The 15,616-nt window shown below is 63.0% G+C and overlaps 2 protein-coding genes across 3 annotated transcripts in view; both read right to left on the bottom strand.

The window, feature by feature from the left end:
* SRCAP (Snf2 related CREBBP activator protein) overlaps nt 1–10,451 on the bottom strand; it is a 25,089-nt gene extending 14,638 nt beyond the window's left edge. Inside the window, exons 1-18 of the mRNA XM_086872132.1 lie at nt 10,365–10,451; nt 8,450–8,521; nt 7,623–7,820; nt 6,825–7,010; nt 6,531–6,671; nt 5,483–5,636; nt 5,075–5,133; nt 4,912–4,993; nt 4,415–4,504; nt 4,195–4,290; nt 3,713–3,999; nt 3,252–3,429; nt 2,644–2,780; nt 2,320–2,489; nt 1,909–2,101; nt 1,456–1,592; nt 793–979; nt 227–396 (exon numbers count right to left, since the gene is read on the bottom strand). Coding sequence (XP_086728258.1) covers nt 227–396; nt 793–979; nt 1,456–1,592; nt 1,909–2,101; nt 2,320–2,489; nt 2,644–2,780; nt 3,252–3,429; nt 3,713–3,999; nt 4,195–4,290; nt 4,415–4,504; nt 4,912–4,993; nt 5,075–5,133; nt 5,483–5,636; nt 6,531–6,671; nt 6,825–7,010; nt 7,623–7,820; nt 8,450–8,521; nt 10,365–10,451 — 2,624 coding nt within the window. The remainder of the gene's footprint in view (nt 1–226; nt 397–792; nt 980–1,455; nt 1,593–1,908; nt 2,102–2,319; nt 2,490–2,643; nt 2,781–3,251; nt 3,430–3,712; nt 4,000–4,194; nt 4,291–4,414; nt 4,505–4,911; nt 4,994–5,074; nt 5,134–5,482; nt 5,637–6,530; nt 6,672–6,824; nt 7,011–7,622; nt 7,821–8,449; nt 8,522–10,364) is intronic.
* Nucleotides 10,452–10,469: 18 nt separating this feature from the next.
* On the bottom strand, nt 10,470–15,091 carry PPP4C (protein phosphatase 4 catalytic subunit). 2 transcript variants are annotated; one of them, XR_015281604.1, is made up of 10 exons: nt 15,031–15,091; nt 13,740–13,855; nt 13,580–13,631; nt 13,278–13,328; nt 12,968–13,069; nt 12,448–12,621; nt 12,225–12,351; nt 11,885–12,074; nt 11,340–11,694; nt 10,470–11,267 (listed from the first exon to the last, which is right to left on the bottom strand). XR_015281604.1 is itself a non-coding variant. In XM_086872194.1 (9 exons), exons 2-9 carry the CDS (start codon nt 13,835–13,837, stop codon nt 11,565–11,567), a joined length of 924 nt encoding a protein of 307 aa, XP_086728320.1. In that variant the 5' UTR covers nt 13,838–13,855; nt 15,031–15,085; the 3' UTR covers nt 11,202–11,564. The 2 variants fall into 2 exon arrangements, 1 of the variants encoding a protein (XP_086728320.1); XM_086872194.1 differs by having other exon boundaries at nt 11,202–11,694; nt 15,031–15,085.
* Nucleotides 15,092–15,616: the final 525 nt, after the last annotated feature.

Below are 15,616 nucleotides of genomic sequence, written 5' to 3' on the forward strand. Positions count from 1 at the left end.
TCGGTTCTAGATCGGGTTCTAGACTCGGTTCTAGGTACGTTCTAGACTCGGTTCTAGATCGGTTCTAGGTTGGGTTCCAGACTGGGCTCCAGGTGTTCCCCAGGTGTCCCCCAGGTGTGTTTAGGTGTGTCCCAGGTGTCCCCAGGTGTATCTCACGTATCTCAGGTGTGTTCAGATGTGTCTCAGGTGTTCCCCAGGTGTCCCCAGGTGTCCCAGGTGCGCTCACCTGTTGACCTTCATGCGGACGGGTTTGGGGCGTGGCGGGGGGTCGGGGGCGGCGGCCACGTCCTCCACCAGGCGCCGCGTGACGCGGAAGCGCGGCAGGAACCAATCGGCCGCGTAGCGCGACAGGTGAGCCTCCAGCGCCACCAGCTCGAACGGGGACAGGTCCACCTGCTGGGGAGACACCTGGGCGTCACCTGCGGCGCCTCAGCGACGCCCGGGGGACCTGACACACCTGGCTGCCACCTGACTCCCAGCTGTGCCACACCTGGGTCATTGCCAGACTCCCCTAGATTCTTCCAGGTGTGCCCAAACCCATCCAGGTGTGTCCAACCCCCATCCAGGTGTGTCCAACCCCCCCCAGTGTATCCCAACCCCATCCAGGTGTGCCCAATCCCATCCAGGTGTGTCCAAACCACATCCAGGTGTGTCCAACCCCTCCCAGGTGCCTCCAAACACCTGCCGGAGCCCCCAATCCCCTAAAAGTGCCCCCGAACCTCCTCCTGCTGCCTTGCCCAGGTGTGTCTCACCCGCCCAGGTGCATCGCCCCCGCGCCCAGGTGAGCCTCACCTGGAAGGGGTGTGGCTCCAGGGCGCGCAGCACCAGGGCGGGGGTGCCGAGGCTGAGGCCAGGTGTGACGAGCGGGGAGGTGACGGGGCGGGGCTCGAACAGGTCGGGGTGGTTGCACACCTTGCGCAGCTGCATCAGCACGTTGATGACGCTCATGAAGTGGCCGCTGGCCAGCGTGGCCTTGGTGCTGGGGAGGGACACGGAGCGCACCTGAGCGCACCTGAGCTCACCTGGGCACAGCAGGGGCTCACCTGGGCTCACCGGAGAAATCCCAGGGAGTTCCAAAGGGATTTGGAAGGGAAATTTGGGGGTTTCGGGGGGAAATTCGGGGGCCCAGGGTGAACTTGGGGCCGAAAATGGGATGGAAAAGTCACCTGGACTCACCTGGGGAATTACCTGGGGGTCAGGCAAAAAAACCCTGAGGAGAACGGGGGGATTGGAAAGGATTTGGGAGGGCATTTGGGAGAATCCGGGGCTCCCAGGTGTGCCCAGGTGCGTCACCCTCACCCTGCCTGAACCACGAGCTCACCGGAGACCTCCAACTGAGGGATTTGGGGTGAATTTGGGGCGGATTCGGGTAGAACTCCATAGAACTCAGGTACAATTCAACCGGAACTCTGGGAATCCGGGGCTCCCAGGTGCGCCCAGGTGCGCCGCTCTCACCTGGCCTGGCCCATGAAGTCGTCGTAGAGGAACCTCTGGCGCTTGGACAGGCGGCACCTGAGCACGTGCTCGTACTTCTTGGGCATCTGCTTCTCCACGTCCACCTTCAGCCGGCGCAGCAGGAACGGCCGCAGCACCTGTGCGGGCACACCTGCCTCAGGTGGGCTATGGCCGGGGCTGGGTGTGCCCCAGGTGTGCCCCAGATGTGTCCCAGGTGTGTCCCGGGTGTGTCCCCAGGTGTGTCCCGGGTGTGTCTGGGGTGTGCCCCACGTGTGCCTCAGGTGAGCCCTGGGTGTGTCCCGGGTGTGTCCCAGGTGTGCCCCAGGTGTCTGTACCTGCACCCAGGTATACCCCAGGTGTCTGTACCTGTGCCCAGGTGTATCCCAGGTGTCTGTACCTGCACCCAGGTGTGCCCCAGGTGCCCGTACCTGCGCCCAGGTGTGCCCCAGGTACCTTGTGCAGCCTCTTGACCAGGCTCTCGTTGTACTCCTGGCTGCCCTCGATCATGCCGGTCAGGGGGTTGTGGAACCACTCGCGGAACTCGCGGTGGGACTGGAACACGCGCGGCATCAGGAAATGCATCAGCGACCACAGCTCCATCAGCGAGTTCTGCAGCGGCGTGCCTGTCAGCAGCAGCCGCCGCTGGCTGCAGGTGGGACAGGTACAGGTGAGACAGGTACACACAGGTGAGGGAACAGCCCCAGCAGTGGCGACCAGAGCTCCATCAGTGACTTGTGCCGGGGATCCAACTCAGGTGAGCCCCTCACCTGCCCGGATGTGCCCAGGCATACCCCAGGTGTGCCCAGGCATACCCCAGGTGTGCCCAGGTGTTCCCCAGGTGTGCCCTGGCAGGTGTGCCCTCACCTGTTGAAGTTGAGCAGGGACTGCCAGCGCTGGGATTTGAAGTTCTTGATGTTCTGGGCCTCGTCCAGGATCAGGTACTTCCAGTTCTTCCTGCGGAAGGCCTGGTGGTCCTGCAGCACCAGCTTGTAGGAGGTGATGCACACGTGGAACGCGTTCGGCTTCGTCCAGCCCTGACAGGTGGCGCAGGTGCGACAGGTGAGGCCAAAACCCCCCAAGAAAGCCTCCCTGAAGCAACCCAGGTGTGCCCCCAGGTGTTCCCCCAGCTGCACACAGACCACGCCCAGGCGTGCCCAGGTGTGCCCAGGTGTGCCCAGGTGCGCTCACCTGTCTCTTGAGCCGCCGCTCCTTCTGGGCGCCGTAGTAGGTGAGGATTTTGAAGCTGGGGCACCAACGCTTGAGCTCCATCTCCCAGTTCAGCATCACCGAGGTGGGCACGATGATCAGGTGAGGGCCCCAGCTACCTGCGCACAGGTGAGAGACAGGTGAGACACCCCAAAACGGGCACAGGTGAGTTCCAAACACCTCAAGAAAGGGGCCCAGGTGAGTCCTTGAGACCCTGAAAAAGCTCAGGTAGACCCCAAAGACCTCCCAGAGCTGCCCAGGTGTGTCCCAGGTGTGCCCAGGTGTACCCCAGGTGTACCCCAGCTGTGCCCAGGTGTACCCCAGCTGTCCCCAGGTGTGCCCAGGTGTATCCCAGGTGTATCCCAGGTGTACCCCAGCTGTCCCCAGGTGTACCCAGGTGTATCCCAGGTGTATCCCAGGTGTGCCCCAGGTGTACCCAGGTGTACCCCAGCTGTGCCCAGGTGTACCCCAGCTGTCCCCAGGTGTGCCCAGGTGTATCCCAGGTGTATCCCAGGTGTATCCCAGCTGTCCTCAGGTGTACCCCAGCTGTCCCCAGCTGTCCCCAGGTGTGCCCAGGTGTCCCCTCTCACCTTTCTCGCAGGCCAGGTGTGCCAGCAGCGAGATGGTCTGGATGGTCTTGCCCAGCCCCATCTCGTCGGCCAGGATGCCGTTGAGCTGCTTCTCGTACATGGTGACCAGCCAGTCCAGCCCGATGTGCTGGTACTCGCGCAGCGTGCCGCGCAGCAGGTGCGGGATCGGCGTCTTCACCTGCGCCGCCGCCGGCACGCGCGACAGCGTCAGCCGCAGGTGAGGCACAGGTGAGCCTCAGGTGAGCCTCAGATATACCCCAGGTGTCCCCAGCCGGGACCAGGTGTATCCCAGGTGAATCCCAGGTGCCCCCAGGTGGGAGCAGGTGTATCCCAGGTGTACCCCAGGTGTATCCCAGGTGTACCCCAGGTGTACCCCAGGTGTACCCCAGGTGTCCCCAGCCGGGACCGGGTGTATCCCAGCCGTACTGAGCTGTGCTCCAGGTGTGCCCAGGTGCGCTCACCTGTGTGGTGGCCAGGGTGTAGCCCTTTGGCTGGAGGCTCTCGGCGGCCGCCGCGATGTCGCTGATCTCCTTCTTGGGGGCGGGGCCGGCAGCTGCAGCCGGGGCCGGGGCCACCTGGGCAGGTGTGGGTGGGGCCACGCCCCCCCCAGGCTCACCTGGCGCTCCACCCCCACCCTCTTGCCCCTCCCCCTCCTCCTCCTCCTCCTCGTCATCGGCCTCATCCTCGTCCTCCTCCTCCTCCTCGTCTTCCTCATCCTCATCCTCCTCGCTGTCACCGCCAGGTGAGTCTGGGGACACAGGTGAGCTCGAGGCAGCGCCCGAGCAGGTGCAGGGCACACCTGGGCGGGGTTTGGGGCCCCTGGGCGGGGTTTGGGGCTCCTGGGCGGGGTTTGGGGCCCCTGGGCGGGGTTTATGGCACACCTGGACAGGTGTGAGGCACGCGCAGGTGAAGGATCAGGTGAGTGACCTGCGGCAGGCCGTACCTGAGCGGGTGCTGCTGGCGCCGGGGGCGGAGTCGCAGTCGGAGTCGGTGAAGGCGCCGCGGTAACGCTGCAGCAGCTCCTCCATGGGCAGCGCACCTGGAACACACCTGAGTTACCTGCGGCGCCCCAAGCGTTCTGGGGTGTTTTGGAACCATTTGGGGAGGTTTGGGGGTGGTTTGGGTGGTTTTGGGGTGGTTTCTGGGTGTTTTGGGTCGCTCACCCTCCCTGGCGAGGTCGTCCAGCTCCTGCTGGTGATCGACGTCGCCCTCCAGGCGCTCCTGGGCCGCGATCGTGTCCTCCTCATCCTCACCTGGGGACAGGAGCAAACCACGTCACCGAGCCTCACCTGAACCGCACCGAACGGCCCCAGAACGTCAGCAAACGGCCCCAAAACGTCACCAAACAGCCCCAAAACGTCACCAAACAGCCCCAAAACGTCACCAAACGTCACCAAACGTCACCGAGTGTCACCTGAACCTCACCAAACGTCACCAAGTGTCACCCAAACGTCACCGAACGGCCCCAAAACGTCAGCAAACGTCACCGAGTGTCACCCCAGCACCTCCAAATAACCCAAAAAATCGGGGGCAATACAAAAAGACGAGGGAAACGCCAAAAAAAGTCAGAAAACCTCCCAGAAACGGCTCCCAATCCCTACAGGTGTGGCCCCTCCCCTCCAGGTTTGGCCCCTCCCCCCAGGTGTGGCTCCTCCCCCACCTTCCTCCTCCTCAGCTGCGAACTCCTCATCCTCCTCGCGGGGGCCCCAGGGCGGGGGAGGGTCCCGAGAGCTCCTCAGCACCTGGGCAGGGGAGGGCACAGGTGAGGGGGAGGGGCACAGGTGAGGGGAGGGGCACAGGTGAGGGAGGGGGAGGGGCGGTACCTGCGGGGGGAGGGAGCCCAGCAGGTCCCCGAGAGGCCGGGGGGGGCTCTCGGCCGGGGCTGCAAAGGAGGGGACAAGTGAGCTCGGGGACACCTGGTGACCACAGGGGACACCTGGGCCCGCCCAGCCCCCACACCTGACCCCCCAAACCCCCCAGGTAACACCTGAACCTCCTCCAGCACCCACAGGTGAGCCCATGACCACCCTCAAACCCCTCCAGGTGACCCCCAAGCCCCCAAAGATGAGCTCGCCCCACAGGTGACCTCTCTCACCCAGGTGAGCCCCAAATCCCCCAAATGATGCCCCCAGCAGGTGACCCCTCCCCCCAGGTGCCCCTCCCCATCAGGTGACCCCTCCCCCCCAGGTAACCCCTCCCCCCCGGTGAGCGCCCCCCCCCAGGCGCGTTACCTGCGCAGGTGCGGGCGCCGTGCCGCGGCGCGTTGAGGCTGCGGCTCAGCAGGTCCGAGTAGCGCTCGGTCTGGCCCACGATGAAATCCAGCTGCAGGTCCAGCGCCTTCTTGCGCTTCTCCTCCAGCCGCGACTGCTGCTTGAACTGCACCACCTGCGCCACACCTGCGCTCACCTGCCTGCACCTGAGCGCGCCTGCGCTCACCTGCCTGCACCTGAGCACACCTGCACGCGCCTGAGCGCGCCTGCAGCACACCTGCGCGCACCTGCGCCACACCTGTGCTCACCTGCCTGCACCTGAGCACGCCTGAGCTCACCTGCCTGCACCTGAGCTCACCTGCGCTCACCTGCGCCACACCTGTGCTCACCTGCCTGCACCTGAGCACGCCTGAGCTCACCTGCGCTCACCTGCCTGCACATGAGCTCACCTGCCCCACACCTGCGCTCACCTGCCTGCACCTGAGCTCACCTACACGCGCCTGAGCGCACCTGCGCCACACCTGTGCTCACCTGAGCGCGCCTGCGCCACACCTGCGCTCACCTGCCTGCACCTGAACACACCTGCGCGCGCCTGAGCGCACCTGCGGCACACCTGCGCGCACCTGAGCTCGCCTGCGCGCACCTGAGCGCTCGGGGTGGCCACCAACGGGCACCCAGGGGTCAGTGGAGGTCACTGGGGGTCACGGGCAGGCACTGATGGATACCCAGTGGTCATCAATGGCCACCACTGGCTCTCATTGGCCACCAGTGACCACCAGGGACCCCCAGGGACCCTCAGTGACCCTCAGTGACCACCACAGCCACGGCCCCTCTCCCCAGGCCTGCCCAGGTGTGTCCCAGGTGTGTCCCACACCTGCCCAGGTGTGTCCCAGGTGTGTCCCACACCTGCCCAGGTGTGTCCCAGGTGTGTCCCACTCCTGCCCAGGTGTGTCCCAGGTGTGTCCCACTCCTGCCCAGGTGTGTCCCAGGTGTGTCCCACACCTGCCCAGGTGTGTCCCGGGTGTGTCCCAGGTGTGTCCCAGGTGTGTCCCGGGTGTGTCCCAGGTACCTTCTCGACGCTGCTCCAGAAGTGCCGCACCTCGCGGGCGATGGCGGCCGCCACCCGGCGCAGCTTGGCCTGCTCCTCGCGCTTGGCGCGCTCCTGGCGCTGCCGCTGCTCCTCGTGGTGCCGCATCACCATCCGCACCACCTGCCGCAGGTGGGGCACAGGTGTGGGGACAGCGCCTGGGCACCGCCGCTCCGGCCACCGAGCTCTGACAAACCCATCCCAGGTGCGGCCAGGCGCGGCCAGGGCGTGGCCAGGCGTGGCCAGGGCGTGGCCAGGCGCGGCCAGGTGCGTTACCTTCCTGGCCACGCCCCTCTTCCAGCGGCGCTCCTGGGCGAAGTCGGCGGCCAGCCACTGCATCTCCTCGCACAGGTAATCCCAGTGCACCTTGGGCCGCGCCGGCTCCGGCACCTTGGGCAGGCGCCGCAGCGACCAGAACCCCTCGCGCTTCATCTCGGCCACGCGGTGCTCCACCTCGGCCTCCTGCGGGACAGGTGAGACAGGTGGGACAGGTGAGACAGGTGGGGACAGGTGAGACAGGTGGGGATAGGTGGGGACAGGTGGGGACAGGTGAGGACAGAAAATGCTTGGAAAAGAAAACCCCAAATCTCCAGAGTTTTATACCTCCCCCACCCCAGCACCTCCAACTGCTCCTAAACCTCCTCCCAGTCCCTCCCAGTCCATCCCAGTCCCTCCCAGTCCATCCCAGTCCATCCCAGACCATTCCAGTCCCTCCCAGTCCATCCCAGTTCCATTCCCAGTTCCATCCCAGTTCCATTCCCAGCCCATCCCAGTCCCTCCCAGTCCATTCCCAGTCCCTCCAAACTCCCCAAATTCCACCCCAAACCCTCTCCCAGTGCCCCCCAATTCCCAGTGCCTGTCCCCATTCCCACTTCTCGGTGTTCCCGTTCCCAGCCCCGTTTTCCCGGCGTTATCCCGGCGTTATCCCGGTGTTTTCCCAGCCCCGTTATCCCGGTGTTTTCCCGGCGTTATCCCGGCGTTATCCCAGTGTTTTCCCGGCATTATCCCAGCCCCGTTTTCCCAGTGTTTTCCCGGTGTTATCCCGGTGTTTTCCCGGCACTATCCCGGACTCACGTGCTTGGCCTGCTCGGCGATCTCGGCGTGGCTGCGCTCCCACAGCCAGGGGGGCTCGGGGGGCCCGGGGGGGCCCTCGGGGGGGCCCTCGGGGGGCGCGGCCGGCCGGGGGGGGCCGGGGGGGGAGGGGCTGCCCGGGGACCCCGCGGACGAGGCCGGAGAGACGGGGCTGGAGCCGGTCATTCTGCCCGCCGGGACCTGGGGAGAGCGGAGCAACGGGGAGAAACGGGAATTGTCAGCGGCGGCCGCGCTGCCCACCCCGAACGGGAAAACGGGAACGGCGGGAAGCGCGGGGCCGTCGGCCCGGAGCCGGCCGCTCTCCGCCAGCCGCGTCCCCGAGGGGAAAACCGGGGATTTGGGGGGATTTTGAGGCATTTTGGGAGAGTCTGGGGGCTCCTGGGGGTGGGTTCAGAGGGAGTCTGGGGGGAGTTTGGTGGATTTTGGGGGAATTTTGGGTCCCCCCTCCCCGCGCCCCTCCCCCCACTCACCTGGGGGTGCAGGGGTGGGTGGGGGTGGGGCGGGGGGGCCCCGGGGCCGCCCCCCCCCCCCGGCCGCAGGGGCTGCTGGGTAGGGGGCGCCTCATGCTGGGGGGGGGCGCCCGGGCGGCCCAGCCTCACCTGCGCCGCGGCACCTGCACAGGTGAGAGCACAGGTGAGAGCGCACCTGGGACACACCTGGGACAGGAGAGAGTTCAGCCCAGCCCCCCCCCAGCCTCACCTGAGCCCACACGGCCTCACCTGTCCCCCACCTGCCTGGGCTCACCTATCCCAGCTCACCTGCCCAGGCTCCCCCGTCTCTCACCTGGCCCCCCTCGCTGCCGGGCTCACCTGTGTGCGCGGGGCCCTCCTCCTCCTCCTCACACTCCACTTCCACGGTGCCGCTGAGGCGGGGGCGGCGTCCTGGGGGCACAGGTGAGTCAGGGCAGGGCACAACTGCGGCACTGGGGTGTTGAGAGGGGGCCTGAGCACATCTGAGAGGCACCTGGGCACACCTGGAGGGTACCTGGGGATACCTGACCTCACCTGGGGCTGGACTGCCCCTCCTGCCACAGCTCTGAGGGGGCCCCTGCCTCAGGTGCCTTCTGAACTCTGACCTTTGGTGGGGAGGGCAACCCTGAGATTCACTAACCTGTCCCACCTGGGGTCACCTGTCCCACCTGGGGTCACCTGTCCCACACACAAACCCCCAGGCCCCCCGTGTGTCCCCAAACCCCTTAAATGGCCCCAAACTCTGAAATGACCTGAAAACCCTGAAGTGACCCCAAAACACCAAACAGACCCCAAAGCCCTCACTGGGACCCCCAAACTGACCTCCGGCCCCACACTGGGACCCCAAAATTGACTCTCACCCCTTATTAGGTATCTCCCAAACCCCTGACTGACCCCAAACCCCTCACTGGGATCTAAGGTCCTAAATGGGGACCCCTCAAACCCCACACGGGGCCCTCAAACCCCTGGCGGGGTCTCAGCCCTTTCACCCCACACCTGCCCCCGTTCCAGGCCCCCACTCTGGGGGTCCCTCACCCCACACAGGTTCCCCAAAGCTGCCCCAGCCCCACACCGGGACCCCCGAGCTCCTCACCCCGCTCTGAGTGTACCCCCACACCGAGGAGCTCCCACAGCCCACAGAGCGAATCCCGAGCCCCACAACGGGACCCCCAACATCCCCTCACACCCCACAGCGGGACCTCCAACATCCCCTCACATCCCACAGCAAAGCGCCCCCGAGCCCGAATCAAAGCCCCCCCCGGGACCCTCACAACCCCTGAGGCCTCAGCAGCCGCCCCCTCCCCCGGGGGTCCCTCACCCCCAGCAAAGTCCCCGGAGCAGGGGGTCCCTCGCCCCCTCCCCGCTCCCCCGTTACCGATCGCTCCCGGCCGCTCCCGGCGCCTCACGGGGGGAGGGGGAGCCGAGGGGGGGGCGGAGGAGGAGGAGGCGGAAGGACGGGAGGGGAGGGGGGGGCCCCGGGGAGGCGCCTCCGCTCCCGCTCCGCCTCCAACGCCAAATGGCGGCCGGGTGCCCCCTCCCCCTACTCGAGACCCCCTTCGAGACCCCCAGAGCCCCCCCTCGACCCCCCCAGAACCCCCCCCCGGGCCTTCCTCCCCCCTCCGCCCCCCCCTCCCTCAGGGCTCACGGGAAATGGAGTCCGGGGAGCTGAGGGAGAAGCCGGCAAAATGGCAGCGGCCGCGCGCGCGCCCAGCGAGGTCTCGCGAGAGTACAACGCTTCCCCAATAGGCACTCTCGCGAGATCTCTTACCGCCCCCCCTCAGCTCCTCCCGCCTTTCCCTTCCCGCCCTCTTTACCCGCCCCCTTCAAATCTCGCGTGATCTCCCATTGAAAAGGCACTGAGATCTCGCGAGTCCTAGCGCCCCTGTCCCTCGCTCCTCCTTCCCGCCCTCCCGCCACGCCAACTGTCGCGAGATCTCCCATTGAGAAGCACCGCGATCTTGCGAGACCTCGCTCCTCCTGCCCTCCTTCACACTCGATCTCACACCAAGTCTCGCGAGAGCGCTGCGCGTTTCAATTGGTGCTGCCGTGAGACCTCGGCCCTCCCCGAGCCTCTCTCGCCTTCCCCGCCCGCTGTCCACGCCGCCCTCCCGCCACGCCAACTCTCGCCAAATGCAAATACTTCCCTATGGGCGCTATCGCGGTATTTTAGCCCCCTCTTTCCTCCCGCCTCCTTCAGGCCTTCCTCCCCCGCCCTCATCCCCCTCCCGCCACACGACGTCTCGCGAGATCATACCGCTTTTCTACGGGCTCGCTCGCGAGATTTCAATACCCCCAAACCGGCTTTTTTTTTTCTCACGCCCGCCTCCTTCCTGCCCTTCATGCAAGTCTCGCGAGATTGCCGTGGGTCTCAATAATTTTTCTCGTGAGATTTCCTCCCGCCTTTTCCTCTCTTCCCGCGCTAACTCTCGCGAGATCGCAGCCCATCTCAGTGAGACCTCTCGCGAAATCTTAATCCTCCCCTTTCCCGCCGTCTCGGCTCGCGAGATCCGCAACTGCTGTGTGGAAAGTCTCGCGAGATTCTGCTCCCAACCCACTGCCCGCCCATTTTTGTCCCCTCCCGCGCGCTCTCGCGCGATTTGAAGCGCTGAAGCCAGGTGTGCATTGCCACGCTGCTCACGCCCCTTTGTGGGTGTGGCCTAAGCAAAAGAGGCGTGGCTGAGCATTTCTGGTCTGCGCCGGCACTTCCGGCGTGGAGGCCGCCATCTTGGTCCTCCCGCCAGAGGGCCCTGGGCGCCGCCATCTGTGTCCTGTGGGCGCCGCCATCTTGCCCGTGCCATGGAGGATGACGGGACGCGTCCCCTTCCCTTCCTCCCTCTTGTTCCCAAAAAAACTTTTTTTTGGATTTTTGAGCTTTTTTTTATCCAAACGGAGGCAAAACGGAGCAGAAACACAAAAAAAAAAATTCCCCATTTTCGCCCAAAAATGCGCGTGGGGAGGGTAGGGGACCCAGTGGGGGCAGGGGAAGGTCCCCAAAAGTCACCTGGGGGTCCCCAGGCCTCCCCCACGTCCCAGGTGAGCAGAGGTTTGAGCCTAGGTGTGTCCCAGGTGTGCCCAGGTACCCCCAGGTGTGCCCAGGTGTGTCCTGGGTACCCCCAAGGTGACCTCACGAGCTCCCAGGTGTGTCCCAGGTGTACCCCTGCCATGCCCAGGTGTGTCCTGGATACCCCCAAGGTGACCTCACAAGCTCCCAGGTGTGTCCCAGGTGTACCCCTGCCATACCCAGGTGTGCCCAGGTACCCCTGGCTTTATCCTGGATACCCCCAGATTCGCCCAGGTGTCCCCAGGTGCGTCCCAGGCGTGTCCAGGCGTGCCACAGGTATCCCCAGATACACCTTGGCCATACCCAGGTGCACGCAGGTGTGTCATGGTCTATCCCAGGTGCACCCAGGTGTGCCCAGGTACCCCCAGGCGTGCCCAGGTGTGCCCAGGTGTGTCACAGGAAGTAGTCGGCCACGGGTTTCTTGGCGGGGATGCCGCGCGTCTCCTGCGGCGCCGCCTCAAAGATGATGAACTCCTTCTGCAGGTGCTCGTCCAGCTCCAAGATGGCCGCCACGTTCCCGCACCTGCCGGGCATTTGCATCTCATTTGCATCTCATTAAATTAATTAATTTGCATCTCATTGAATTAATTAATTAAATAAATTTAAAATCCTCTAAGTGGATTTTAGCAGGTGCTTAAGCCCCGCCCGCTCCGTAATTAACTCCCACCTAACTCCCGACTAACGAGTGCTCGATTAGCGCGTCGTTTGCATACCGGTAGCAGTAATTGGGGGCCGACCAGACGGTGAGCACGGTCTCCCCGAAGTGCCACTTGTAGCCCTCCATGACGAGCTGGTGGGCGCGGCAGATCATGGACACCTCGTTGGCCGCGTTGAACTGCGCCACCACGTCCGAGCCGAACAGGTAACCCGCGCCGCGCGGGGACACGCCCCAGCCGGTGGTGTCTGACGCGCGAGACGGGCGACAAGGTGGCTTTTTTTGGCCGATTCGGTGAATTTTGGGGTAAAATTCAGGGGTTCTGAGGGGTTTTCCCGGGGTTTTGGGTCCGGGCGTGTCCCTCACCTGCCCACACCTGTCCCTCCCCAGCACGGTACCTTCGGGGTCGGACCAGAGCAGGTCGCACATGGGGCCGTCGTGCGGCACCTCCTGCTTGCGGTCGATGGTGCGGATCTGGTCCAGGGTCTGGATTGACGGCGAGAGCCCCCCGTGCACGCAGAAAATCTGGGGACGTTTGGGGTGTTTGGGGACGTTCGGGGCACCGGAGTCCCACCCCCTCCACCCGCCCTGGCGCCCCCAGGTGTGCCCAAGTGCGCTCACCTTGCCGTCGATGATGGCCGACAGGCTCAGGTAGTCGAAGATCTCGGTGCAGTAGCGCCACACGGTGACCGAGCCGTACTTGCGCAGGCACTCGTCGTAGAAACCGTACACCTGCGTGATCTGCCGCGACTCGTGGTTACCCCGGATCAGCGTGATCCGGTCCGGGTACCTCACCTGGGCACGGGTAACACACCTGAGTCACACCTGGGCACAGGTAACACACCTGTACCAGGTACAACACGCCTGGCTCACACCTGGGCACAGGTAACACACCTGAGTCACACCTGGCCACAGGTAACACGCCTAAGTCACACCTGGCACAGGTAACACACCTGTACCATGTACAACACACCTGGCTCACACCTGGCTCAGGTGAGTCGAGCCCAGGGACACACCCATGGGGTCACACATGAGGGGTGTGGCAGCACCAGGCCGTGCCCAGGTCTCACCTGTCCCTCACCTGTCTCATCTGAACACACCTGTGCTCACCTGTCTGACACACCTGGCCAGGTGAGCTCACCTTTAGGGCCAGCAGCAGCAGGAAGGTCTCTACACTGTAGAAGCCACGGTCGACGAAATCGCCCATGAACAGGTAATTGGTCTCAGGTACGTCCCCTCCCACCTGGGAACAGGTGAGACACGTGAGGGACGGGGGAGGACAGGTGAGGGACAGGAGAGGGACATGGGGGACAGGTGAGAGCACTTGGGCACAAGTGGAGAACAGAAGTCACTCAGGGGTCACTCAGGGGTCACTCAGGGTCACTCAGGGTCACTCAGGGGTCACTCAGGGTCACTCAGGGGTCACTGAGGGGTCACTCAGGGTCACTGACCCTGAAGAGCTCCTTGAGGTCGTAGAACTGCCCATGGATGTCTCCGCACACCTGGGAAACAGAGCCCCAAAATGTCCCAAAATGTCCCCACATGTCCCCAAACCCCTCAAATCCCACCCAAACTTCCCAAAAACCCCAAAATCCCCCCAAAATGCCCTCAAAATGCCCCAAGATTCCCCTAAAATTTCCCCAAACCCCCTCCTGTCCACCTCAAATCCCACCCAAATCCCCAAAATTCCCCAATTTCTCCCCAAAAATTCCCAAATTTTTCCCCTGAATTCCCAATCCCCGGCCCGGCTCACAGTCACAGGTGAATCCACCCTCTGCACGTTGCTCTCCTCCACCAAAATCTCCCTGAAAAAAAAAATCAAACAAAAATCCCCCAAAACCCCCAATTAATGCCCCAATCAACCCCTCCGGGGGCTCCTGGGGTGTTAATTGGTGTTAATTAGCATTAATTACCGGGCCTTGGCACACAGGGCCTTGACCTCGCTTTCCTTGATGAGCTCGCAGCGACGCAGCTGCTCGATCTGCCGGTCCAGGTCGCTCAGCTCCCCCATGGCGGAGCTAATTAACCCCTAATTAAGCAATTGGGAGCCTCATTAATTAACTCAGCTCCTCCCAGAAGGATAATTAATGAACGTGGGAGTAATTAACCCCAAATTTTCCATGAAAAGGGGTGGAAAAAAGGGGTTTGGAAAGGGTTAAAGCCCTTGTGGGTGGGTTAATTAACCCTCTAGTTAATTAATTAGGACCCTCGTTAATTGACTAAACTGACTCTGGGGGTAATTAACCCTTGCCAAGGGCAATTAATGAACCTGGGGGTATTAGTGCAGCCTAAGGCAAAGAAATGGATGCATTAAGGGGTTAAAAGTCTCACAAACAGCTTAATTAACCCTTTAATTAATCAATTAGGACCCTCGTTAATTAACTGAACTTCTCCTGGAGGAGTTGGAGGTGTAATTAATGAGCAGTGGGGTAATTAAGCCCCAACTTCCCATTAAAAGGCGGTTGAAGCCTCATAGACGTGTTAATTAATTAATCCCTTAATTAATTATATCATTAATAACCCTACAGGACCGCCCAAAATCCATCAGGGACCCCAAATCCTCCAAAAACCCCCAAATCCCAACAAAAGCCCTCACAGATCACAAAATCCCGTCACAAATCACAAAAATCTAACAAAAAATCACAAAATCCCAACAAAATCCCCCCAAATCCGAGCCTGGATACCCCAAAATCCCCCAAATCCCCCCCAGGAGCCCCAAAATCCCCCAAATCCGAGCCTGGATACCCCAAAATCCCCCAATTCCCCCCAGATTTCCCCCAAATCCCCTCAGAGACCCCAAAACTCCAACTCCGAACCGAGCGAATCTCACCAAAATGCCCCAAATCCCCTCAGAATTCCCCCAAATCCCCCCAGATCTCTCCAAGACCCCACAAATCCCTCACAGAATCCCCTAAACCCCGCAAAATGCCCCAAATCCCCTCAGAACTCCCCCAAATCCCCCCAGATCTCTCCAAGACCCCACAAATCCCTCACAGAATCCCCTAAAGCCCCCAAAATGCCCCAAAACCCAACCGCGGAGCCCCCAAACCCCTCCGAGCCGACCCAGGACACCCCGGGATCCCCCGAACCCGCCCCAACCCCTCCGAGAGCCCCCAAACCCCTCACGGGATCTTTCAGCACGCCAAAAAAACCCAAAAAACCCAAAAAAACCCCAAAACAGCCCCGAAAGCGGCCCGGACCCACCGCCGGACCCGCCGCCGCCGCCGCCGCGCGTCACTTCCGCCCACGCCCACGCGGAAGCGCAGAACCGGAAGTGGCCGGGGAAGGTGGAGCCAAAATGGCGCCCGGGTGGCGCCAAAAACGTCCCCGGAGAGGCGCGCTGAGAAATGGAGCGCGAAAAAACTCCCCAAAATTGAGCGGAAAGGGACCCAAAACCACCCGAAAAGATAAAATCCCTGTGGAAGGGGAGTCCGAAATACCCGGAATGGCCAAAATTGGGAGAATAAAGTCCCGGGAAAGGCGGGGCTGGAAATGGGGCGTGGAAAATGTTCCAGAAATGAACGCCGGCACCCGAAATAGAGGGAAAAGGGGCCCAGAATGACCCGAAATCCCAGAATTTGTGGGCAAAGGGATGGGGATAGGTCCAGAGTGCGGACAGGGTCAGGAGGGGGGTTTCTATGGGAGATTTGTGTGGGTCAGTGGTCAGTGTGGTCACTCTGGTGAGTGTGGGCAGTGGTCACTTTGGTCAGTGGTCACTCTGGTGAGTGTGGGCAGTGGTCAGTGTGGTCAGTGATGTGTCAATCACTGGGATATTGGGGATGTGTCAATC

Source organism: Cyanistes caeruleus, chromosome 39 (assembly GCF_971803275.1).
Source record: "Cyanistes caeruleus chromosome 39, bCyaCae1.hap1.1, whole genome shotgun sequence".
Classification (NCBI taxonomy): Eukaryota; Metazoa; Chordata; class Aves; order Passeriformes; family Paridae; genus Cyanistes; species Cyanistes caeruleus.